General features: G+C 45.2%; 1 protein-coding gene across 2 annotated transcripts in view; it reads left to right on the top strand.

Annotated features, from left to right (window-relative positions):
• The window catches only part of ZNF704 (zinc finger protein 704), a 237,991-nt gene that overhangs the window by 189,975 nt on the left and 22,310 nt on the right, over nt 1-25,706 (top strand). For both annotated transcript variants that reach the window (XM_045896328.3, XM_064588169.1), the window contains exons 4-6: nt 1,848-2,098; nt 18,911-19,011; nt 23,425-23,692. In XM_045896328.3, the coding sequence (XP_045752284.1) occupies nt 1,848-2,098; nt 18,911-19,011; nt 23,425-23,692 (620 nt within the window). The remainder of the gene's footprint in view (nt 1-1,847; nt 2,099-18,910; nt 19,012-23,424; nt 23,693-25,706) is intronic.

Genomic DNA, 25,706 nt, shown 5'->3' on the forward strand with positions numbered 1-25,706 from the left:
TTTTTTCTGAAAAGTTTTTTCTATATCACATTGTCCTTCTGTTTAAATAGTGTTTCTAAAGGAAAGGTCATTCACAAGTAAGCAAATTAACTTTTGGCATTGACATGAAGCAATGTAACCACACTGTAATAATAGTTGGTTTTCAAAATAAATTCAATTCCTCATACCTAGCCCGATGACACATCTAGCACCATGAACTTATTTTATTTTACAAGTGCTTGCTGCAATATATTTATAAGCCTCATAAGCCTGCCAAGTGAGTCTGTCACGCCAGGTGATATTACCTAAGGTCTTATAGGCTCCTCTTGAGGTCGTGTTGTATTGAATGGAGCTTTCTTATTTACAGTAGGCGACTCGGGTCCGGTCAGTGCATCAGTCGCTGCGTAGACTGCAGGGGTGAGATGCTAATTTGGTTTTTGCTGAGGCTGGCAAGGTGTGAGCCTGCATAAATGACCACTGGATTCTGTTAGAGCCTTGCTTTAATGAGATGGGTAACTTACTCCTGCTATTTCAACCTCAAACTTCAGTCCACTAAGTGAACTTTTCGTATGACATAGTTGAGGAATATGCTAGCAATCCATAATTATGTGAAGATAGTTTAGAAATTTCTCCTTGAATGCTATTCTACCATTTGCCCTCATTAGTAATTACAGAGATGTGAGCAACACTTTTTTAATGAGGCATTTTGAGACTTCTTCCCCATTGTACTTAGAATATAGTTGTAATATATTCAAAATGTACATAAATATGTAGGGGAAATTATCCTTTAAAAAGAAAGTAGAATTTATACAAATGCTCATTAAGATTGGGCAGCTTGAAAGGTAAAGCAAATCTTCAGTGATTAAAAGAGCCCCCTTCCCCCCAAAGACATTCTAACTGGGCAAAGATCTCTCTACACTAGCAAACATTTCATGTTTCCCCACAAGTGGAAAGGTAAAATTCAACACCAGTCTTAGCAGTAATTATTACCAATAAATTCTCCTCTGATCTCAGTTTTGCTGGAGACAAAGGAGGCTGCTCACAACACAGGACCCACATGCATGAAAAAGACCAATGGGTAGACAAGGGTTTGGGTCTGGCACCCACCAGAGTTACATACTAGTCATGCCGCAAGTCACTTAACTTCTAGGTGCCTCACGATCTCCGCCTGTAAAATAGGCATGACAGCCCTTACTCTGAGAGACAGACGTTGTGAGAATGCGCGATAGACTGTGTGAAGGCGCTCCATGAGAGGTAAAACACCAAATGTAAGGCCCTGTTATTTGTTAGAATAAGCAGCCGTTATGATAAGGTAGATGGCCGTAGGTAACTATCTGGAAATCATTCTCTTCGATTCTTAAATCCTAGACTAACTTTTTCTATAAACGGAATGCAAGGATCACAGAACTATGAGAAATTTCTTTTGAAAAGTTAAAATAGGGGATGGGGAGTGGGGGAAGACTGCCGCCGATGATTTCTTTCTTAGAAAGGCAAGAGCTCCCCAAACTTAGTAAACAAAAACATCTTTTTTCTTATTTTCATATAATCTCCACTGTCATCCTGAGAGAAAACAACACACATCAGAAACCTGAGAAAGGCCTGCTGTGTGATTAAAATAGCTAAATGTTTATAAACTACAAAGCGACACGATTTTTTTTTTTTTGAGGTTCAGAGTACATCTTACATCCCCAGCCGTTGCAAACCGTCGAGTGGGCTGCAAGCACTTTGCTATGCATCAGCATGGATGCAGATGCTAAGCAAGAGCCTAGCATCGTGGCCCCCGGGGCCCCCGTGGCCCCCGGGGCCCCCGCCCCACCCCCGGGTGCAGCCCGAGCTCGCCCTGACGCTGTGTTTGTGTGCACGCACAGAGGGCCTCAGCGGATCCTGGAAGGAGGGAGGAGGCGTGCCTTCCAGCAGCAGCAGCAGCGGCTACTGGAGCTGGAGCGCCCCCAGCGACCAGTCCAACCCGTCCACGCCGTCGCCGCCGCTGCCCGCCGACAGCTTCAAGCCCTTCCGCAGCCCCGCGCCGCCGCCGCCGCCGCCGCCGCCCGACGACGGCATCGACGAGGCGGAGGCCAGCAACCTGCTCTTCGACGAGCCCATCCCCAGGAAAAGAAAGGTTGGTGTGTCGGCCGCGCCGTGCTGGGGTTTGGGTTGCAGGAATGTCCGCCTTGGAAGAGCCGGTGTGAGCCTGGGGCGGGGGCGGGGGCGGGGGCGGGGGGGAGGGGAGGGGGAGGGGGCTGGGGGGGATGCTGCACTCCTCCATCCCACGCCCCGTGGGGCGGACAGAAACGGCCCCTGCCCCCCTCTGATGTTCTCCGATGGCTCAAAATAAATGAAGGGTCATGATTAAAAACAAAAATGACCGAGTCACTGAGAATGTTTCTTCCAAGTACACATGCCCCGCGCCCCCACCGACCCCATCCTCCGCTTGTCAGTCGCTGCGCTGGTGTAAGAATGAACATCAGGTAGTCTGCGACCAACCAGCACTTGGAAGTTAGCAGATTGTACTTGAGGCTTGGTTTGGTAATTAACTCACTCTCTTGTTGGGACTTGATTTTTTCATCTGTAAAATAAAGTTAATACTCTTATGTTTCTCTTTTCTGCTTCAGTAAGCCCGGAAGGGTTTTGGGAAGAATATTTTGCGCCGTATTTTTATAAAATTTTTATAAAACCGGTTGAAACATACGTACCAGCTGACATATAAACGTGTGTGTACTTACATACTAAAAATTACATATTTACTACATTAAAAGTGAAAAAGGAGATCTAATTAATTGGTTTAATAAATTAATTGATTATAGTTTTATGTAATCCTCACAGCAGTCCTGCATGGTAAGTATTATTTTCCCATTTTGATACGAGGAGGTTGAGAATCAAGAGATTTTGCATTCAAGTCACCCCTGTCGCGCAGGTTAGAAAGGTCCACAGCTGTCATTCAAACACAGGTCTGCCTGGACCTCCAGCTCATATTCATATTTTTCATTTTCTTCACATACATTTAAATCATTATGTTCACTCTCCATTTTTCAAAAGTATTTCTATTTCCTGGAAAAAAGCAATACTACTATATCTAGAAAACACTTTAACATTATTTTTTAAATCACCATATAAATATGAAACTGCTATTTTACATATTGGTCTTTTAATTTGTTATTGGTAGCTTCATTATTCATGACTATTCACAAACAAAAATCCAAAGCCAAACCCTGAGGGCTGCAATGCAACGTCCCCCCCCGCCCAATTCATTTCAAAGAGCAAAACAAAGAGATGGCATGGATCCAGCTATCCCTCCCTGCATCTTTCTTAGCATCCTTCCGCATGTGTAACAGTGGGGGTTGTATAGGCACGCTCTCTACTCAGGGAACAGGGCATTCATGCAGTCCCCTGTCCTTCCCAGAGGCAGTGGCATGAGGCTTGCTGTTTTACACACCCCTCCATGGGGCAGGGGGCCTGCGGTTGCTCCAGCCTCCTGTGGGTCCCTGAGGACTCGGGGACTCTGAGTCTTTGCTTGACTCATCAGGGAGAGGGTTGGCACTTGTGTTGCTGGGAACCTACAGGCAAGACAGCCACGTGGACCTGAAGGCTTGTCCTTTTGCTTCAGGCGCAGACCTTCTCTCTGGGGTCATCGGAGTGTGTAGCGCTGGCTCTCATCCAGCAGGTCCTGGCATTGTGGCAAAGACTCAGGCCCAGGACCCCCTTCTGCACCCCCAGCTTGTAAGGTGCCCTGCTGAAAGCCTGCCACAGCCTTTCATTTCTAACGTAGCCAGGAGCCAAAACTCACACTCTTGCATTACAGTGAAGTCTCACTGGTCAGACTTGTAGACTCTATAGGCTTCAGCCACCAAAGGAAAAGGGAAAAAAAAAAAAAGCTTCATTACGAAGTGGCTTTATTTGGGGCGCCTGGGTGGCTCAGTCATTAAGCGTCTGCCTTCGGCTCAGGTCATGATCCCAGGGTCCTGGGATCGAGTCCCACATCGGGCTCCCTCCTTGGGGGGGAAGCCTGCTTCTCCGTCTCCCACTCCCGCTGCTTGTGTTCCTGCTTTTGCTGTCTCTGTCTCTGTCAAATAAATAAATAAAATCTTTTTTAAAAAACAAACAAAGTGGCTTTATTTGAAGGGCACAGACCCCCCTCTGCAGGATGCTGGACAGTAGAAATAAATGCACGAATAAGAAACACGTTCAACCTTCTTTCTTCATGATTTTTCCCTCTACTCAGACCCTGGGTTTCCCCGGGGTAATATTCCTGCTGACTGAAGCTCATAGTCACTCATTTTTAAATCATGGATCTTACATAGACCAAGTCACTGCCTTTTTAACTTAAAGTTACGTTGAATAGTGAGAGTAATGAGAATGTGGGATGGTTGCTATTCATTTTTTTATTTATTAAGTGAACCAATATTTATTGAGCACCCATCAGGCAAAATGCACAACGTCCTGGGATGAAGGTGTAGCCGCTTCCTTTAAGGTTGGACATTGGGCGGGTGGACACTGATGTGGAAAGAGGCAGTAACGAGTGGAGTGATAAATGCTGCACTCACAATGTGGCAGAAACACAGTAACTGTGACGCAGTTATCTTAGAGTTTTAAAAGGCATATTTCAAAAGATTTCTAAGAGTTAATTTGCTCCATCCATTTGACAATATGTTCTAGTCAGTGAAACTTTCTGAGTTCATCTTATTTTTCTCTTCATCCCCTCAAATTCCTAATATATTTGAGACCATGGGCAATTGTGATCGTCACATGTGCTGTGGGAATTGTTTGAGAACCTTCTAGATCAGAATTTTCCAAACTGCAGGTCTCAATCCACTAGTGGGCTTTTAGTCAATCTAATGAGCTGTGAATAGCACTTCTTTAATGAATAAGACAGAATAGGATGCATTGTACTCAAGCAGGGTAGGTGTTGTTTCTTGATGCTTTTGTTTCAATTATACACTTATATGTGTAACGTGCAAAATGTATCTCTTACTGTGGCTCATGGTTTAGAAAATTTGGAAGCCCCTGTTCCCTGTTATAAAGAGAGAACCTGGTAAGTGGTGACTGAAGGAGCACCTAACAGAAATCAAAAGACCCACGTTCTAAGCTCAACTTTGCTACCCTGAGACCTGAAGAAAATCATCTCACCTCTTCGATTATCAGCTTCTTCATCTGTCAACCAGGCCAACGGGTATTATCAAACCTCTCTCCAGATAATGGTGAAGATTAAATGTGACCATAAGTAGAAAGGATGTACAAGCCCTAAAACCCCAAGTCCTAGAATGTAGCAACATGGTAACAGACATTTTAGACCCCTAAACAAACGGGGAAGCAGCATTCCCTAGATGGGATTATGAAGAAGCGATCCTGATCTCCCTCCTCCTTATGGAAGCTCTCTCATCTCTTCTCCCACCTCCCCCACCTCACTCTCACCTCTTATGGTGATCCGTGTTCCTCTTATGTGAAGAGGAAGAGAGTATGCGACGTATTGTCTAGACCGGGCATTATCTCTCTCTCTCTCTCTTTTTTTTTTTTTTTAAGATTTTATTTATTTCTTAGAGAGAGCATGAGAGAGACAGAGCATGAGCAGGGAGCAGGAGTAGAGAGGGAGAAGCAGGCTCCCCGCTGAGCAGGGAGCCCAACGTTGGTGGGGCTCGATCCCAAGGACCTGGGATCATGGCCTGAGCCTAAGGCAGAGGCTTAACCAACTGAGCCACCCAGGGCCCCGGGGCATTATCTCTTACTACCAGCAGGAAGGAAGAAATATCGGCTGAGAACTACACCTGCAAATTTAGTTACAGTTTACAACATGCTTTTAAATGCGGCCTTTCATTTAATCATCACAAAAATCCTTGGCATATTCCTACCCCCATTTTGCAGAAGAGGCTCATTAAGGTTATGTGAATTGCCCAAGGTCCTGTAGCTTATAATGTGGCAGAGATAAGGTCAGCTGGCTGAAATAGCAAAGATGAAACTCTGGAAGCAAATTAATTCAAGGAATCCACATTTCCCTCTGCCCACAGAGGAGAATAACACGAAAAGAAAATAATCAGATGCAGCTAGAGCCAACATCGTGTGGCAGGGTGGGATTGGGGTGCGGAGGGTTCAGAAAGAAAGCCGAGGGCAGAGAACGGAACTCCAGGCTGTCTGCTGCAGGGCCCACCTCCTGAAGGAAGTACCCACCTCTTTTAAGAGGATCTTCAGCCAAGGTAGTGGGAATGCAAGAAAGGGATATGAAAAGCTTCTTTCTCCTGGCCCTGGAGATCAGCCAGTCAACTGCGTCAAGCCCAGTGCTAGCAGAATTTTTCCTCTGGGATTTGAGACCCACACACAGTACTTCCGTGCACAGGGAAAAGCCGGGACTCAAGCTATAGGGAACGTGCAGTTCCCTTAACGGCCACCAGGTGACGCAGTGATCCTAACTACAGCCGCTCTGGGAGTTTGGGAGAAAACAAATTCTGTAGAAGACCAGAAGACCTAGAGTTAACCATCAATCCCAGAAGACCTCTAGAAAATGAAGAAATGCTGATAACTACTTATTAATATATACTTTTTTTCCATGTCAAATTCCTAATTCTGTCAGATGCTGAGTTTGTCCGTTCGGGAACAGGATAAAACAGTTCAGGCTCTGGAATTAGTGCCCCAGCTCTGATACTTGGGTGACCATAGGCAAGCCGCTTGACTTCTCTAAGACCCAGTTTCCTTGTCTGTAAAATATGGATCATGATAGCACCACACTGATGGGGTTGTTCTGAGGATGGTATGAACAGTACATGTTGGCTGCTAATATTTTGCTTTCCTTTTTACCCATTTGACAGTTTGAGAAGCGTGGGTGTGGAGAGAAGGGGGTGCTCACCTCCATTCTCCATTCTGTCCCCACATTGACTATATCAGTGTCGGTGCAGCTCAAGACACCGCATCCCTCAGCAACTTCAGCCACCTTGGACTTCTTTAGGGTTAATGAGAGAGGTCAGCCTACGATCAGGTGAGGGGTGCGGGCAGCAGTGACAGGGGCAGAAATCAGGGGCCGTACAAGGAAACCTGACTCAGGACTCTGCCTTTCAGAACATCAGCAGCAACTCAAAGACAATCACTACATTCCGGCCTTCATCGTTTTCATTTATTTTTACAGGTGTCTCGACCATGAACCATTTTACCCATGGACTAGGGAGAATCTCAGGTCAGAGGGAGAAAAGTGCTGAGTTAACATAAGGTGCTTCAGTAATTACTGTGCAGTAGTAAACAATGAATTCGTCATTTGCTCCACTCTGCATTTTCAGTCTTTCAGAACCAAAAAGCAATGAGTCACTTTAAATTGTGAATGAAAAGGAAACAAACCCGTAAATCCCTCACCAATAAGCCGTCGCTAGTCTCTGCGCGCTGACTTAATTCCTAACCCACTAATTCAGAGCAGAGAGTGCCTTCTGCAAGAACGGACGCTCCAGAAATAGACCCATCTGTTAGAACTGCCGGGGAGGGCGGTGCTAAGAAAAGCAGCTCGGGGTCACACTGTGCGGATTTCATGGTGATGACACAACATTGCCAGCCAGATCGGGGGAGCGGCTTGGCTTCAGGGAGGATCGGGACACAGAAGAGTGAGATCTAGGTATTTTAGTGACAGGATCTCGGAATAATCTCCCAGGCAGTATAGAGATCTGGAGCCTTGGACCTCGAAGGACTTCAGAAATCACCTAGCCCACCCTTTCCAAGTTACAGGACCGCTTGATCATGTCCAGAAATATCCAGATTCTCCCAAAGATGAGAGGCACTTGTAGAATCCACTGGTTGAGAAAATATATAATGAGTAGGGATTTTTATGAATTCATGAAAGCTTTTGTCGTTGTTCTAGAAATCATTTTAAATCAACTTTATTTAGGTAATTTACACACAAGAAAATGAACCCATTTTAAGAATACAGTTCAGGGGGTTTTGACCCATCTCTCCACCTGAGGAACCACCGCTCCAACCAAGGTCAGCACTCCTCATGCCCCTCTGCAATCAAATGCCCCCCACAACCCCCACAAAAACCAGTTCTCTGACTCGTGTCACTGTAGGTCAATTTCGCATATTGCCGCACTTCAAGTAAGTGGAATCATACAGTGTGTACTATTTGGTGTACAAAATCCCACGTGTTGGCAACCGGAATGCTCATTCATTGCTGGTGGGAATATAAAATGGTACAGCCACTTTGTAAAACAGTTTGGCAGTTTCTTATAAAGTTAAATATGTGCTTACCATATGACCCAGCAATTCCACTTCTAGATATTTACCTAAGAGATAAGAAAACATATGTCCACAAAAAGACTTGTAGACTTGCAGTTCAGAGCAGTTTTATTCATTGTCACTCCAACCTGCAAACAACCCAAATGTCCCTAAATAGGTAGATGGAGAAAAAATTGTGGCATATTCACTCAACAGAATACTATACCACAATAAAAGGAATCAAACTACCCACACATGAAACAGCGGGTGAATATCAAAAACATTATGCTGAGGTAAAGTAGCCAGCACAAAAGAATACGTCTTGTGTTATTCCATCTACGAAAATATATTTTCTTTTCTTTCTTTTCTTTTTTTATATCATCACAGCATCTGTAAGCAGTGCATATAGATGGGAGTTGTTGAATCCATGTTTGGTATACATTTGAATTCACCCATTACTTTGCACTCACCTCACACACCTCCGAGATTACTCGTTCGGTCCTCCCGTCTTACAAATAAGGAAATAAAGCCCCAAAGTTGAGATGACATGTATAAGGCTGCTTTCCCAATAAAAGAAAGAACTGGAACCCCTACCAGCTTCTAGGCAGTTACTGAATTTTTAAATACATGTGTTCACTTCTCAGTCTTCTGGAACGTGCTGAGGGTCTGAGGGGACCTCTTGGTCCTCAAAGAGCCATTGGAGCCTCTGCCAAGCAGTGTGGGTTCCTGCCACAGGCCGCAGACTGAGGAAGCATGTACAAGGCAGGCCGAACACATCTCTGCAGAATAAGTAGACGCTTCCCTTCCCTCAAGGACCCTGGTCCTCTCTGGGGACGCTTGGGTGTATGAACATACACACACATACACACATACACACATGCACACATACACACACACCTCAATTGCCATATAAGACATACGTGAGGTTCTTCAAAATTGCCTCCAAAAAAGCAACTTGGTATTATTAACCCCAGGCTGCTGTGTGGTCAACGGGGCAGTAAAGTGATCTTCATGTACCTTCTGGAGTATAGCTTTAGTTGGACTTATCCCTAGGCATGTTATGGAATACTTCCGAATTCAGCCACGTTTCCACTCTTGGAACCAAAGGTGACCTTCAGCCGTCCTCTTGTCGGTCCTGTGGACCAGTCTCAGTTCTTTCAGGAAGATAGAAGCTACCCCAATGCGTTCCAGGTATGAAACGGCTCAAAACCAGGGCTGAGCCTTGCCGTGGGAAGGGCGAGCGGAGAAAAGATGAGGGAAGCGCTGGCCAAAGCTCTCAGCCTCCAGCTCCAAAGCGCCTGGTGCCCGAGTCGGTGTGACAACCCCTGCAAAGCGGAAGCAGCTCCAGGAAGCTGTCTCCAGCCCGGGTAGCCTACTGCCCCCAAGTCGGGTGACTCGGAACAGCTTGCCTGGAAGCTGCTGAGACGCTCCCCCCGCCCCCGGCCCCCGGGGGCAGGGGCCTGTGTGAGATCCCAGGGCTCTGGCTCTAACTGCCCAGAGCTGCACTCCGCTGGGGGTTGGCGCCAGGGTTCAAGGAAGCGAACGTATGGAAGACCCCAGCACAGCGTGCTCCCCAGCCAACAGGGGCCTCGGCCCCCAAGGACATCCCAGCTTTGGGAACTTCTGAGAGCTGGTATCTGAGAGCTGCGAGGGGCAGCCCCGGCTCAAGCACGGATGGGCACGTCCAGACTTGGCCGCTGCGACTCCACCAGCAACTTTGCTGGCTTTGGCTTCCTTGAGCGAGCCGGGACCCAGGTGGCAACCCGGGCGATGTTTATTTAGCTATTTTTTCCTGTTCTCCTCCTCCCATGGCTTGTTGTTGGGTTGTTTTTGTTTTTGTTTTTTTAATGTAACCGCGAGTAGTCTGTTTGTAGACAAAGGATTGCTTCCCATTGGATGTCGTTAGGGGACTTTGCTGAGTACTTAATCACCACATAAGGGGCCTCATGGTTTGACATAAGGACATCCTTCACCTGTGTAGAGAGAAGCCACTTGGCTCCATTCGAGATGAGATCATCTTTTCAGTGTCCTTTTATTCTCCCAAATTATTCAAGCAAGTGTTACAGGGCGGCTTCCATTTTTTAAAAAATGACTTTTTAAAATTAAAAATAGGATAATTTTTACATTTGGAGATTAATGTGAAAAGAAGGTACCCCTCCCCAATATTTCCACCTTGCAATAATACATGTTTATTTGCATTAAATATCCTCCCCCTCCAAAGAGATAATGTTCATATATTTCTTATAACCTACTTTCCCCTGTATCAATCAAGGCTCGGGCAGGAAGTGGGCCTTGTACTCCAGTGGCGTAATTGAGAAGAGTATAATGAAGAAACTCTTCACAAAGGTATAGACAGGGTTGGGGGACATCAGAAGAAGGTACCCCGGCAGCTAACAACATTACCACCCCTAAGCCTGAAAAGGCAAAGAAACAGAGGGGTTTCCAGAACCCATGGGGTTATCAAAACTGAAAATACCACCAGAAGTGTTAGTTTTAGGAGGAGAAATGTAGCCACGGCCCACCTGTGGCCAGGCAGACAGGAAGCTGAGGGAATCCACACCCTCTTGCCTTCTGGTCTCTCCTCTTGCCTCCCCACCTCCTGTCAGTGCCTCCCATTGGCCAAATCGACCAGAAACCAGGGGGCAAGGGCATCCACTGATGCATAAAGGTGAGCCTCCAGGCACTGAGCTGGGCGGAGAAGGGAGTGGCAGGGACCCGTAGAGACAAAGAGCAAGTATCAGCAATTCCCTTCCACACGGGGAACTTGTTTTCTCACGTCAAAGAAGCTTTTCTGACAACTTCATTTTTAAGATTCCTTAATATGCAGTTATATGGAATTAATTTAACCCATCTCCCCGTAATTCCCTCAATAACCTTGAGATGATTCCTGATTTCTTGCTAGTCTAAAAAGCATTGCGATGAGCATCTTTATCCACATGTCTTGGCAGACATGCCGAATGATTTTCTTTTTTTTTTTTTTTTTTTTTTTTTTTAAAGATTTTATTTATTTATTTGAGACAGAGAGAATGAGAGAGAGAGAGAGCACATGAGAGGGGGGAGGGTCAGAGGGAGAAGCAGGCTCCCCGCCGAGCAGGGAGCCCGATGCAGGACTCGATCCCGGGACTCCAGGATCATGACCTGAGCCGAAGGCAGTCGCCCAACCAACTGAGCCACCCAGGCGCCCGCCGAATGATTTTCTTAGGATAGATCCCTAAAAGTTGAATTGGGTCAAAATGATAAGCGTTTTCCAAAGCTTAATCTGCATTGCTCTTAAATTTAGAGATAGCAAATATCTGTGCGTGGGTAAACTATAAGGGCAGAGCTCTGGCAGTTTGGGATAAAATGGGATAATAAATAGGGCGCCTGGGTGGCTCAGTTGGGTAAGCGACTGCCTTCGGCTCAGGTCATGATCCTGGAGTCCCGGGATCGAGTCCCGCATCGGGCTCCCTGCTCAGCGAGGAGCCTGCTTCTCCCTCTGACCCTCCCCCCTCTCATGTACTCTCTCTCATTCTCTCTCTCTCAAATAAATTAATAAAATCTTTAAAAAAAAAATGGGATAATAAATGAAAGACGTTATTCAAAGGAAATGCCAAAAAGAAGAAGTAGAGGAGAGAAAGCAGAGCTTTCCCTCTCTGAAGGGGTTTGGGAGTGCCCCTTCCCCAAACACAGTTAAAGGTCTCCCCACCGTATGTAATTATGTTTCTGAGTCCGCATTTGCAACCACTGTGCAAATCAGCAGGAACTTTCTCTATACGTCTGGAGTATAATACTACGTAAAGGCCTTCCAATTGCTTTTGCTAATGACCCGAGTCATTATAAACTAGACAATCATTTTTCCTGCTGCACGTTTTCCACTTTCTTCTGGTGAACTTAGACCTTCCTCAAATACCTACCTGTGCAGGGTCGGTAAGGCTGGAAGGAAAAAGTACTATATGGAGGGAAGAGAAAATCATCTGTAATTCAGTGTTCACCACACCTGCCATGGACCTGCACTGAGAAGTGAACTTGCAGCCAGGTAAGATAATCAGGTGGTAATCATCCTAGGAAATCTTCCTGAATTCCACAGAACAGCAATCTTTTTGACAAACATTCTTTGAACATCGATTGTTTACTAAGAACATTCCAAAATGCTTAGGTAAATTAAGATGTCTCAAATATGGCTCATTGCTGTGGGCCCCAAAACCCAACTTTCCCAAGATTCAACACAACAATTCTAATTGCTAAGTTATGTTGGGCACAGGAGTAGAGTGTTGGGCAAGAAGTCATGGTTCCTACTCTCAGAGAGCTTCCCATGATCAAAACTATTTAGTCCATCCCCAGCGTGTCTCTTGGAAACCCAGCAAAAGAAAAGAACAAGGAGGAAGCAAAGTTGATCACTTTTCATATCCATTACCTACTTTTCTTTGGGCAACAGATTTCTGTGGAGCCCTTAGCAGGGGCTAAAAAAAAAAAAAAAAAATGAGGGTGTGATTGAGGAGATGATACTCAAACAATTGCAATTGGTAGTTATCCTAATTCCAAGGGATTTAGAGAGGATATTGGTCAGCTTCATTGTAGCTATTGGATTTGATAGCCCTGTATCAGCTATTTCCTCCTAACTAAGGAAAGGAGATATACCAATGATATTTGTTTTTCTATAATCAGTACCGAGCTTTACTGCTTATCAACTTAAAAAAACAAATGTTTGACATATTCCTGCAAGGACTAGGAACAGCAATCTTATAAATAATACTTGTAATGGCACAAAAATACCAGTGTGATAGTCATTTCCTAAAACAATCAGCAATTTGAACCTTTAAAAAATTCCTAAGATGTAGAAGGAATTTGGCTCTGTGTTGTGTAATACTATGCTATTAACTGACTCATTGGGTAGGAACCATCCAGTGACACCGGATAAGTGTCCTAACTTTTTGGGTTCTGGTGTCCACCCAGGAATATGAAAATAGTATCATATGCCTCGCCTGGTCCTTTTCCAGTCTCTAAAGCAACAACTTCAGCCTTCTCTGCTCCCCTCAGTGCTCCCACACAGCCTCCCCACTCTGCCCTTCGCTTTGACCTCACTTCCTACCTCACTGAAAAATTAGAAGCATTCAGACAGGACTGCCTTTTTTTTTAAATCGGCAAACTAACTGAATCTACATCCCTCCCTTGGTTTTCTTTTCTTCCAGGGGAGAACTGCCCCACTGCCATCCAGGGCAGTCCTCCCACCCAGACTGGAGGTGATGGGGTGAATCCTCTTCCTTCTGCAGGGCTTCACCCTGTGGTTCTCCCCCCCACCCCCGAATCTCTACTACACTGTCCATCTATTCTTCCTTTGCAACTGCTCCCATCAGCATAAAAAACTCACTTCTCTCAATCCCACTTACTCTCCAGTCCCTGGCAGTCTGACTTCCTTCCCCACTACTCTGTGAAAGCTGCTCTTGTCTGGGCCACCAACAGCCGCCATGTATGGCCATGTATGGCCTCCATGGGACTCTTCCCAGTCCTCGTTCAATGCCGTTGGCCACATCTTCCTTCTTGAACACTTTCTTCTATATCTGCCGTAATACTACACTGTCTTGATTTCCTCTCTCTCTCTCTCAGACTGCTCCTGCTATCATCTATCTATCTATCTATCTATCTATCTATCTATCTATCTATCTATCATCTATCTCTTCTCCTGCTCTCTCTCTCCCCAGTAGGAAGTACTGGATGCTGCAGAGTCCTGGGCCTTCTACTCATCTCTAGTTGCATTTTTCCCTAGAGGATCTCATCCAGACCTAAGTTTTAAGTAGTCCTTCAGCTCCTGACTCCAAACTTCTCTCTCTCGCCCTGACTTCCCCTAAGTTCCAGGCTCATATGTCCAGTGCCATACTTGCCACTTCTTCCTGATCTATAATAGGTATCTCAAAATTAACATATTCGAAACAGAACCACGATTTGCCTAGCTATGCAAGTTGTCTTTAATAGTATCATATGCCTGGCCTCATATTCAACCCAAAGCAAGTACTGTTGGATCTGCCTCCAAAATATATCTTGAATGTGTCTGCTTTTCTCCAGGCTCGCTGCCCAGTCTTCCTCCATCCACCGTTTCCTCTGACCTGCGGTAGCAGGACACAGGCGACCTTATTGCTCTCTCCCCAAAGCAGAGCGGTATTTTTTTCAAAAGATTTTATTTATTTCAGAGACAGAGTGCACAAGTCGGGGAGACTGGCCAAGGGCGAGGGAGAAGCAGACTCCCTGCTGAGCAAGGAGCCTGATACGGGCTCGATCCCAGGACCCTGGGATCATGACCTGAGCTGAAGGCAGCCGTTTAACCGACTGAGCCACCCAGGCGCCCCTGGAGTGATGTTTTTTTAAAACCTAAATCATATAATCATATAATATCACTCCCCTGCTTAAACCCCTTCAGTAGCTTCTCTTTTATTTTAGAATAAAGCCCAAATTCCTTACTTTCACCTACAAGACCCTGAGGATCTGGCCCTCCTTGCCTGTCTGCCTTATCTCCGATCATTCTCTCTCTCTCTCTCTCTCATTGCCTTCTAAACTCACTCTTCTTTCTAGCCCTCCAATCTGCCAAGCTCTTCTTCCCCTCTCCCCTGGAAAACTCCCAACTCTTAGCATGGCTACCTGCTGCTCCAACCTTTGGGTCCTGGCTCAAAAGTCAGCTTCTAGAGGTCTTCTCTGACCTACAGCCGCTCCACATCCCTCTCCAAGAAATCTACCATAGCTGAGGCAGTCACCATTTATTAGCATTTCTGTCTCTCCCCCACTAGCATTTAAGTTCCTGGAGAGCAGCTTCTCTCTCTCTCTCTCTCTCTCTCTCTCTCTCTGGCACCTGGAATATTCCTTGCTAAGTAGCTGTTTAGTCTAATTAATCAAAGAATACCATCAGCAAAAAGGTTTGGAATAAATCAAGAAGTGTTTTCATCTATCATGACTTTATTTCCAGACAGCCATTTGGACTCTGAGGTACATGTAATTTCAGATTGAGTCATTAATTCCCTTAAGTGGAAGATATTTTTTAATAGTTTACCTTCATTGTTTGAAAAATGGGTAAAAAGCACTCCTAGTGTGAGGGTTTGTTTATTAATATTGTTAAGTCATTCTATGCTTTGAATACAAAATACCAAGCAGAGCTCCTTCCTGTGAATATTTGGGGCTGAGGGGTAAGATCTAAATTCTCCCCCTTTTGTCCACCCTACAGCCTGTGTGTTTAGATCAGTGGCCCCAGGAGATCAGAGAGCCTGAGACTTGTGAACAGTCTCCTTAGAATAAACACAGACTTGGGCGCCTGGGTGGCTCAGTTGGTTAAGCGACTGCCTTCGGCTCAGGTCATGATCCTGGAGTCCCGGGATCGAGTCCCGCATCGGGCTCCCTGCTCGGCGGGGAGTCTGCTTCTCCCTCTGACCCTCCCCCTTCTCATGCTCTCTCTCTCGATCTCATTCTCTCTCTCAAATAAATAAACAAAATCTTTAAAAAAAAGAAAAAAAAAGAATAAACACAGACTCATCAGGATTGTGGACTTTAAAGTCTCCTAAGTATGTGTTTGCTTCTCAGCTTCCTTCACACCCTTCTTGGGCTCCGGCCCCAGCTCCGTGGAGCGGCAGCTCCTGGATAGCTCAGAGCAGCCCGCTGCCAGGGCGAGCATCCCCCAGCTGCCGGTGACGCCCCGGCGCTGAGGCAGGAAAGGCTGGCTTGCGGTGTTGTCAATGCCAGCCACCCAGGCAGAGCCTTGGCGACGCTGCGGGGCTGCCGGCTCACGGAGCCCCCAGGCAGGGTGGGGCTGTCGCTAGTCCGCTCTAGCTGGCTGCCGCTGTGTGCTACTGTGATTTTCCCTCCACTAGCCATGCTGGAAGTGGCCCTTCCCCAACACACAGGCTCCTCCTCCGTTCTGGAAGGTTCCAAGTGTCTTTTCAATTGAGAAATGTACAAAAAGTCTTCGGTGGGGGTGGCTGTCTGGATCAGGATACTAATCCCATCAGGAATACCTGAAGGCGTCGTCTTCTAAATGTGTAAATGATTGCCCCATAACACAGGGCATATCCCGGGCAGCCCCACAAGGGCTGGATGGCAGAAATCCTACTGGACTTGGAAACAAAGCTACATCAATCCTACCAGTTCAGGGAAGGTGTTCCCGCCACTGTGTTTATTGGTAAGGGTAGGCCTACCTTTGGAACAGCCTATTTCCAAACCTCAGTGCCTTAATACCATAAAGGTTTATTTATTTCGTATGTCACAATCCACTCAGGTCAGCTGGGAGTGGTGACGGGAGTACCTGCGCTCCACACAGTCCTCCAGGGACCCAGGCTCCTTCCACCTATTACGGGGATTCTTAACCTGGAGTCCACAGGTCCCCAGAAGGGTGGACAGAATTCAGAGGGTCTGTGACCTTGGAGTAGGAAAAAAGTATATTTTCATTGTCATTAACCTCTTAACTATAATTCAGCATCTCCTGCAGTTATGATTGACAGCAACAAACCACAATATTAGTGCCGCCTGTGTGACTTTACCACCAATAGAAAGGAGAGATAGTTTCATATCATGTTATAATTTTAGCAGATATCATGAAATCTCACTTAGGCTTAACACGACTTTGAAATGATGGTAGTTATTAGACTCACTTGAAGACCTTGTTATTCAATATGTTCATTAAAGAATACATACCGTACCAACCATATCACAAAATATTTTTAATATTTTGATAACTGTATTTCAGTATACTTGCTCTTCTTTGTATTTCTATATGTTTCATTTTAAATGTTAAAAAATATTACTCTGCCTAGGTTTCATGTGGAACTGCCAAAAGGGTGCATAGCAAACAAAAGATTAAGAAGCCCTGATCAAGTGGGTCCCCTGAGTCCTTGAGCATCCTCTGCGTCCAGTCAGCAGCCTGGGCTGGAATGGCACTGCCCGGTAGTTTAGGGACAAGTCTTAGAAGGAATATCTACCACTTCTGCCCACATTCCATTAGTCCTAAGTCAGTCACACGTCCCCACCTGACCGCAAGGGAGGCTGGGAAATGAGGTGTAGCCGTGTGCTCAGGAGGAAAAGGAAACGGGGATCGGTGAGCACACAGAAGTGACTGTCACCAGGCCTATGGGAATAATCAGCAAAGCAGTGGCATCCCAAGGACAAGGGCCCTCTCTGGAGAAAAACGAATCTCCTGTCAAATTCATTTCAGGAAGTATAATCATAATAATACCATAACAACTACCACTGGTTGAATAATTACTCCTGTTGGTGTTGTGCTAAAGGATTCACTTTCACGAACTCATTTAATCCCATAATAACCCTCTGGGACAGGTACTCTTATTGTTCCTACTTAATAAGTAAGGGAACCAAGGACTTGAGAAAGTGAGTCCAAAATCAGTGCTTTCAATCACTGTGCTGGACTATTTTGGGAAAACACTGAGACCCTTGAAAAGAAGGTGGCATTGTATCCTGGTGGAAAGGGCAGTTCCTGGTGCCCAACTTCCTGCATTCCCAGCTTTGCTAGAAGCTGGGCACAATTTACTGACACCCTCTATGAATCTGTAAAATGGTGGCAGGGTGCCTGGGTGGCTCAGTCGTTAAGCGTCTGCCTTCGGCTCAGGTCATGATCTCAGGGTCCTGGGGATCGAGCCCCGTGTCGGGCTCCCTGCTCTGCGGGAAGCCTGCTTCTCCCTCTCCCACTCCCCCTGCTTGTGTTCCCTCTATCACTGTGTATCTCTCTGTCAAATAAATAAATAAAATAAATAATAAAAATAAAATAAAATAAAATAAAATGGTGGCAATGATAGTATCTATCTCTTAGAATTAAATGAGGTAAACTTTCGTAACAGCACTTGGCATATGGTAAGTGCTCAACTGATGTTAGTTACCGTCATTAACGCCTAAATGACACTGTGACCACCTTAATAAAAGTGAACTAAATATTCAGGGCAACTTAGTATCCATGAAGGATGCAGAAAAATGCCTGAGATCACCAAGATCCTCACCAGCTGGCAGGGAGGAGGGTGCTCCCTAGAATGGTATGCTGAGTTATAGTCAAGATGATGGGAAGTTGTTACCTTTTTTAAAAAAATATTTATTTATTTATTTTGGAGGAAGAGAGAGAGAGAGAGTGCAAGGTAGAGGGGCAAAGGAAGAAGGAGTGGAAGAGAATCTGAAGCAGAGTCCCCGCTGAGCACCCAGTCCAACGCAGGGCCCGATCCCACGACCATGAGATCATGACCTGAGCCAAAATCAAGTCAGACGCTTAACTGACTGAGTCATCCAGGCTCCCCAAATTGTTACTTTTCTTTTTTTAAGATTTAGTTAGTTAGTTGAGAGAAAGAGAGCACAAGTGGAAAAGAGGGGGAGAGGGAAAAGTAGGCTCCCCGCTGAGCAAGGAGCCTGATGCACTACTCGATCCGAGGACCCTGGGATCATGACCTGAGCCGAAGACAGACGCTTAACCGACTGAGCCTCCCAGGCGCCCAAGTTGTTCCTTTCTTTTTTTTTTTTTTAAAGATTTTATTTATTTATTTGAGAGAGAGAATGAGAGAGAGCACATGAGAGGGGGGAGGGGCAGAGAGAGAAGCAGACTCCCTGCCGAGCAGGGAGCCTGACGCGGGACTCGATCCTGGGACTCCAGGATCATGACCTGAGCCAAAGGCAGTCGCCCAACCAACTGAGCCACCCAGGCGCCCCAAGTTGTTCCTTTCTAACGAAGGTGGAGAAAATGTGTTGGGATGACAGAAAATATGGGTGGGTTAGTTTTCATTTTAATGTAACTTTCTCCTGTTTACAGAATTCTATGAAGGTGATGTTCAAATGCCTGTGGAAGAACTGCGGGAAGGTGCTGAGCACTGCGGCGGGGATCCAGAAACACATACGGACCATCCATCTTGGGTAAGGCAACCCTCCGTTCAGGTGTGGTGTGGCCTCCAGGAGCTCAATCTCGGGCCACCTGCACTCAGAAATTACACACCACACTAAGTCTGAACACAGGAATAGAGACTGGGCTTGCTTGGTCTTTGTAATCCCTGTGGAGATGGCCACTCAGATCACACAGACCAATCGGGCACAGTGGAAAGAATGTGGATTTAACCTTGCAAAGCCTCCCCAATTTGCTTACTAAGTGACCTTAGGCAATCCACTGCTCTGAGCCTCAGTACCCTCTGAAAATGAGGCTAATAGTAATATCAGCCCAGCAGGGTCATGTGTAAGGGTCAAAAATAAAATGTATGTGAGAATGTCTGTATTTGAAAAATATAGAACACTAGGGTGGGGTGGGTTCCTTGGACCCCCTGAAATTTTCTGTCAGATTAAATGTGCATTTTTTCCCAATAGGAGTATTTGTGACTTTGAGCCTCAGAAGCATGTATATAGCCTCAAAAGGGCTTAAGAACCACTGTGTCCATCAGTGCTGTGGTTTCTACTCTTATGATAGCTGGTGACTTGGCTCCATCATTTTTCGTTGCTCCAATAAGCCCTTTATCTATACGCTCTATGCTTTTCCTTGTGTTATATAAAAACCGTCCTAAGGAAAAAGAACACAGAGTTTCCAGCAGCAGTGACTAGGGGTCCTACCAGAGGGGTGGTGGAGGTTCAGCAGTCTTGTCCTTTAGTCCCTGGGTCTTTCCTGCCCAGGGACGTCAGACACAGAAGGACCTTGGGAGGCTGTATGTCATAACCAGTATATATAAGGCAAATCCAAATGCATGACCAAGTCCCCAGACGCTTGGACAAAGGAGTCCTTTCAACAAGATGAGCGTCGAGAAATAAACACTACAGTCACGCTGCCCAGCAAGGGACAAATTTAGGAAATGCATCATCCATACAAAAGTGGTATAAAAAAGAAAATAAAAATGGGTTCTAAGGTGATTCTGCTGATCTGTGCAGGTGGGCTCCTTCAAGGACTGTGGAGAGAAGCAGGGATCTAGCACGCTTACCCATAGTGCCGAGGTTTGGGGACACAGCCAGAACCTTCCAGAGTATAGCACACAGAAGGTTACGGAGTGTTGTGGGTGTGGTGCCGCAAGACTGGGCTTCTGCTCCCCTCACCAGAGGGGCTGTCTACCTTCACCCTCCAAGAAATACCACACCCAAACACTGCAGGGCAGAACACCCTCATTCCTGTTCCTGAAGGCTCCAGGGAAGGAAATCCTGCAGTGTCTCCCCTCAAACCTCATTGTCAGGACAACTCATAATGCAAATAGCTCAGAGTTATTTAAAGGTTTAGAAAAAAAACTTCCCAAAGCTATAATCAGGAGCTAGGGTATTTGTTTTCAAGTCCATCTGCCCAGAAAACTGAACCCTACTTAGTACATCGAAGAAGTGCATGCTGCACATATGTATTTATAGACCGTTTATAAGTGGCATCTCACGATTTTCCTTTGAGCTCCCGCGCTGCTCTCATGGTGGGTAAAATTCAAAATGCAGCCACTACTATTCGCTTCCCTAGGATTCCCTTTTTACACTGTGCTCTTAAAATTGCCTTGGTGAATTAGGATTCACAGCCCTGCCAGCCACTGCCCAGGGACAGGCCTGGGTTAGCAGAACTCCGAGGCCAGTCTGTGTGTATATGAAGCCTGAGGCCTGAGCTCTCACAGACTGGGAGGGGGTAATCACCTTTGCTTTAATCCATGAGCTCAATTATGTGATGTAGGACAATGGAACATTTTAATGAATGTTGGCTGGTGGGGAGAGAAGGGGAACATACCAAAGCCAGAATATAGAATATATATCGCATCTGATATAGCTGCAAGAGCATAAAAAATACACTGTTTTTCTCTTAAATCTCACTCCACTCTTGTACAGCAGAGGCTGATCCTGATTTATCCCCATCTGGGACACACAGTTTCCCCGAGGCCTGTGTGTCTATTAGTAGCCCTCAGCAGCCAGTAACAACTCGGCCTGCCCTTTACTGGAAAGGAAGTGGGGACAGGAATAGAACAGGCGCACATTCTTGGGCCCACTCTCTGGGGTCTTTAATGGTATGCTTGTCAGAAAGCCAAGCCCCGCCAGACCTGGTACAGTCCAGAGACACCTCCCCAGACGCCTCGGCCTGAGAGCTCAGGGGAAATGGGACAAGGTTGGGAGAAGCCGCAGATTTGACCAGACAGAAAGGCTGAGTAGAAGGGGAGATTTTTATTTTAGATTCTATATAGGGCTTGGAAGTTGGGGCCGGGGGGGTAGGCAGTTTATTCCAAGTGAGTGATCTACTACTGCTGGATATGTTCATGAAATTTGGGGATACCTCATGGGAGGGAGATGTACAGAGGCCATCCTATAAAACCAGGTTGCTAGATGTGTGCCAATTCTCTAGAAATTAACAAATTGAATAAATCTTTTCTAAGGTGATGGACAGGGGCGCCTGGGTGGTTCAGTCCGTTAAGCGTCTGCTTTCGGCTCAGGTCATGATCTCAGGGTCCTGGGATCCAGCCCGCCCCCCTCCTTGGGCTCCCTGCTCAGCGCGGAGTCTGCCTCTCCATCTACCTCTGCCCCTCCCCACCAGCTCATGCTCTCTCTCTCTCTCCCTCAAATAAATAAATAAAATCTTAGAAAAAAATAAAACAGAATTAAGAAAAAGTCATCTGACTAAAGTAAGAAAAAAATTTTAAAAAATAAGGTGATGGACACTTATTTTATTTTACTCAAAACTTTGTGTGGAAAAGTACAGTTGCCCATGTCTCAGGGAGAACTTTGAAAGCACCAAGAAGATATTTCTCTGGGTGATAGTAAAAATTGGGGCCTTCTAACTTCAACTTTAGTTTAATTTCAATAAACAGTGCTTACGATGTGTGAAGCACACTTCTACACCCTATATGTTTATTTGCTTAATCTTCACAAAAAGCAGGCACTATGATTATCCCCATTTCATCAGTGACAAGCCCGAAGCACTGGGCCATGGAGGCTGCCTCAATCTCACACACAGCTGGAGGGTGTCAGGATTTGAACCCGGGAAATCTGACTAATGCTCATAATCACCATGCTACAAGGACCTCAGCTTCATCCACTCAACATTTACTAGGCACCTACTGTGTGCCAGGTACATCCATATGTGTGGAGTGACACAGAACAAACAAGACGTAGTCCTAGAGAATCACAGTCTTAGGGAGGTGACAAGGGTTTAAAAAAAACTACAAAAATGTGCCAAATAATTAAGGAAAGTGAATTAAATAGAATGAATACACTTCAAAGGGAGCCTAGAGGCATAGAGGATCTAGCAGTGAGGAGTTACATTGTGAATCCTAACCTTCAAAATGCATCCCAAATTTGACTTCTGGTCACTTCCATCGCCAGCCCCTCTCACCCAGACACTGCCAACACGCATCTGGATGATCAATAGCAACAGCCTCCTTGCTGGCCTCCCGCTCTTGCTCCTGCCCTCTGTCCTCTGTTCTCCAGACACTAGCCGGAGTGGTCCTTCTAAAAAGTACCTTAGATGCCTCACAAGCCCCCGGCTTCCGTCACACTGAGAATAACATGCAGAGCCATTCCGTGGACTACAAAGCCCACGCATCCTGGTGCAGGTTTTTCCCTCACATCACTCAGGCCCCTGCTCACATGCCACCTCTTCAGAGAGACTTCCTCTGAACACTCTTTAAAATAAATGCCTTCCCAATGAAGCGGGGGAAATCGGAGGGGTAGACGAACCATGAGAGACGATGGACTCTGAAAAACAAACTGAGGGTTCTAGAGGGGAGGGGGGTGGGAGAATGGGTCAGCCTGGTGATGGGTATTAAAGAGGGCATGTACTGCATGGAGCACTGGGTCTTATGCACAAACAATGAATCATGGAACACTTCATCTAAAACTAATGATGTAATGTATGGGGATTAACATAAGAATAAAAATAATAATAAAATAAAATAAATGCCTTCCCTTCAATTACCCTGCTAAAGGACACTAAATCTGCTTAATTTTTCTCTCTGGGATTTATCACCACCTGATATATTAAATATGCTTTTCTTTATGGGTTCCTTGTCTGCCTCCCCCACTAGAATATAAGTTCCATCAGGTCATACATAGTCTGTGCTTTGTGCACCATGATATCAGGAGACCTTAGAAAAGTGCCTGGACATCATAGATTCTCAATAAATTGTTGTTGAATAATTGATTGATTGGATAAATTGCTTTTAAGAGGTCAAGGAAGGCTTCCCTGGAAGTGGACAGTTGAGTGTTGCTGGGCAAGTCAGAGTTTGCCAGACAGACAAGACCAAGGAAAAGCATTCCAGACAGAGGGAAGAGCAAGTGCAAGATTTCAAGGCAAGAAAGCAGACTGGGTTCCCATAATCGTTTTGCCCTCTTTTGCCCTAGGCGTGTTGGGGACTCCGACTACAGTGATGGAGAAGAGGACTTTTACTACACTGAGATCAAGCTCAACACAGACTCAGTGGCAGATGGACTGAGCAGCCTGGCCCCAGTGTCACCGTCTCAGTCCCTGGCTTCGCCTCCCACTTTCCCCATCCCAGATTCAAGCCGAACAGAGACTCCTTGTGCCAAAACTGAGACTAAACTGATGACACCCTTGAGCCGCTCAGCTCCCACCACCCTCTACCTCGTGCACACCGACCATGCTTACCAGGTGACTGGCGAAGGACCGTGAGAGTAGTCACTTTGACCCCCGACCAAAAGCAGTCGCATTCTGCCGTGCGAGGAGAGGGTAACCCAGTGGAAAAACAGCCTCACACAAGTAGCCCGATAGCTGAGTTCATTTTTTCTTTTTCTCCTTTTAAAGCCCAGATCTCACACCGAAGGGACCTTGTGGGCTCTTGGATTCCCCGATATTGACTGAAGATCCAATCCCTTAGAGGTTGTCATAGGATTAAAATCCTTCATATCATAAAGATCTCAGAAGGGTGACTGGCACACGATATAAGTATCTGTTAAATAAAATATAAAATAAATGAGAAGGTGAGCACTATAAAGCTTTGGCACAATGACATAATCACCCTGCGCTCCAAATCTGGGACTTCATGCCCTGCCTCCTGAATCGGTAACTAATCCTCACAGATCAGAGAGGCGATTATCAGTGTTCCCCAAATCAACAGCGTCAGCATCACCTGGGAACTTGTTAGAAATGTAAATTCTTGGGACTGCCCCAGACCTGCCGGGCAGAAGCAGATCTGCTTCACTGGAAAGTCTGATAAGACCTTACACACAAAGCCTGCAAATAGGACTTGGCTAAAGCTCCTTTGTCCCCCCAACAATTATTAACTCATTTAAACATTGATTTGTTTTAATGACATTTCAAAACATTCAAATTTTAAGAGAACATTTTTTTCCATAATTCTCAATTACTTTGTGCAACTTTAAAAAAAAAAATCTTCTGTCCATATTTGTAATTGTGTTCTCCCACCCTGGTTTTATAAACACTTTCATATAACTGAATAGTTTTCGGTTACATTGAAGCACCGAAATGTTTTAATCATTCTCGTATTGTTGGGTATCTACTCTTTAGTCTCTCCAGTTTTTTCCACTATCATTAATAACTCTACTATGAACACCTCTGTGCCAGTAGCTTTTTTTTTCCCCTTTGAATTCCCAGAAGAGTAATTATTGAGTCAGAGGATATAACATGAACAGCTTATGGTTATTGCTATGTATTACCAAAATATTTCCCAGCGATGCCAGTTATAAAACCACCATCACTAGCAGCTACATCTATAATTAGATGTAGAAACCTGTAGAAGAAACATCCAGCCACTGATTTAGTAGACTTAACACTCAAGAGCCATGGAATAGAGCTAATAATTAAATTAGCTGAGGCAATAAATTTCATTCCTGATTCTTGTTATGTTGGTCAAAAAGAATAATTAGTTTCTTCATTCTAGTTTGTCAGTGTTGCATTTAGAAACACTGGTTCGAAATCATGGGCGTGAACCCATTCCAACTATGGTGCTCACCTGTATGAGAGTTGGAACATGCAGTAGGTGATCTAAAAGGTCCTTCCCAAACCATGTATTCATAATATTGGGATTGTTCTATTTATAGACATTATAAATATTCAGCATCAAAAATGTTAAAAACACAAGCAAATGAAGAAAATTCAAAAAGCCCCTTGGTTAATATTTTTTGTATGTCCTTCAAGACTTTGTTCTATGGATGTTTACTCATTTTTTTTATAAAAGGGAATTTATTGTAACACTGTTTTTCTTGTGCTTTGTTTTGGCCACTTAATATATCATGAACATTTTCCCATACCAATCAGCATTCTTCGACAACATCAGGCTCTGTGGATAGATCATGATTTATTTACCCACTTCCCTATTATTGGACATTTGCATTTCCGGTTTTTTGTACCTAATACATAGTTCTGCAATGAACATCCTGTACCCATTTCCTTAGAATGAATTCTAGAAGTGGCATAGCTAATACACAAAATACTAAGAATTTTGATATATATATCGCCAAACTGCTGTCCCCAAATGTTGTACCAATTTACCCCCCGGCATCCCTATATAGGATTGTTTCTTTCCCAGTTTGACAGTGAAGCATTGTGTTTTATACATAAATATGTCCTAAAATAGGTATATGTATATATAATAAATTTATTTTCAGAAACCATCAAAAACCTCCTGCTTTTATTCCTTAGATAG

This window comes from Mirounga angustirostris, unplaced genomic scaffold, assembly GCF_029215605.1.
Source record: "Mirounga angustirostris isolate CCGP_5_RB_7025 unplaced genomic scaffold, mMirAng1.0.hap1 SCAF_4, whole genome shotgun sequence".
Classification (NCBI taxonomy): domain Eukaryota; kingdom Metazoa; phylum Chordata; class Mammalia; order Carnivora; family Phocidae; genus Mirounga; species Mirounga angustirostris.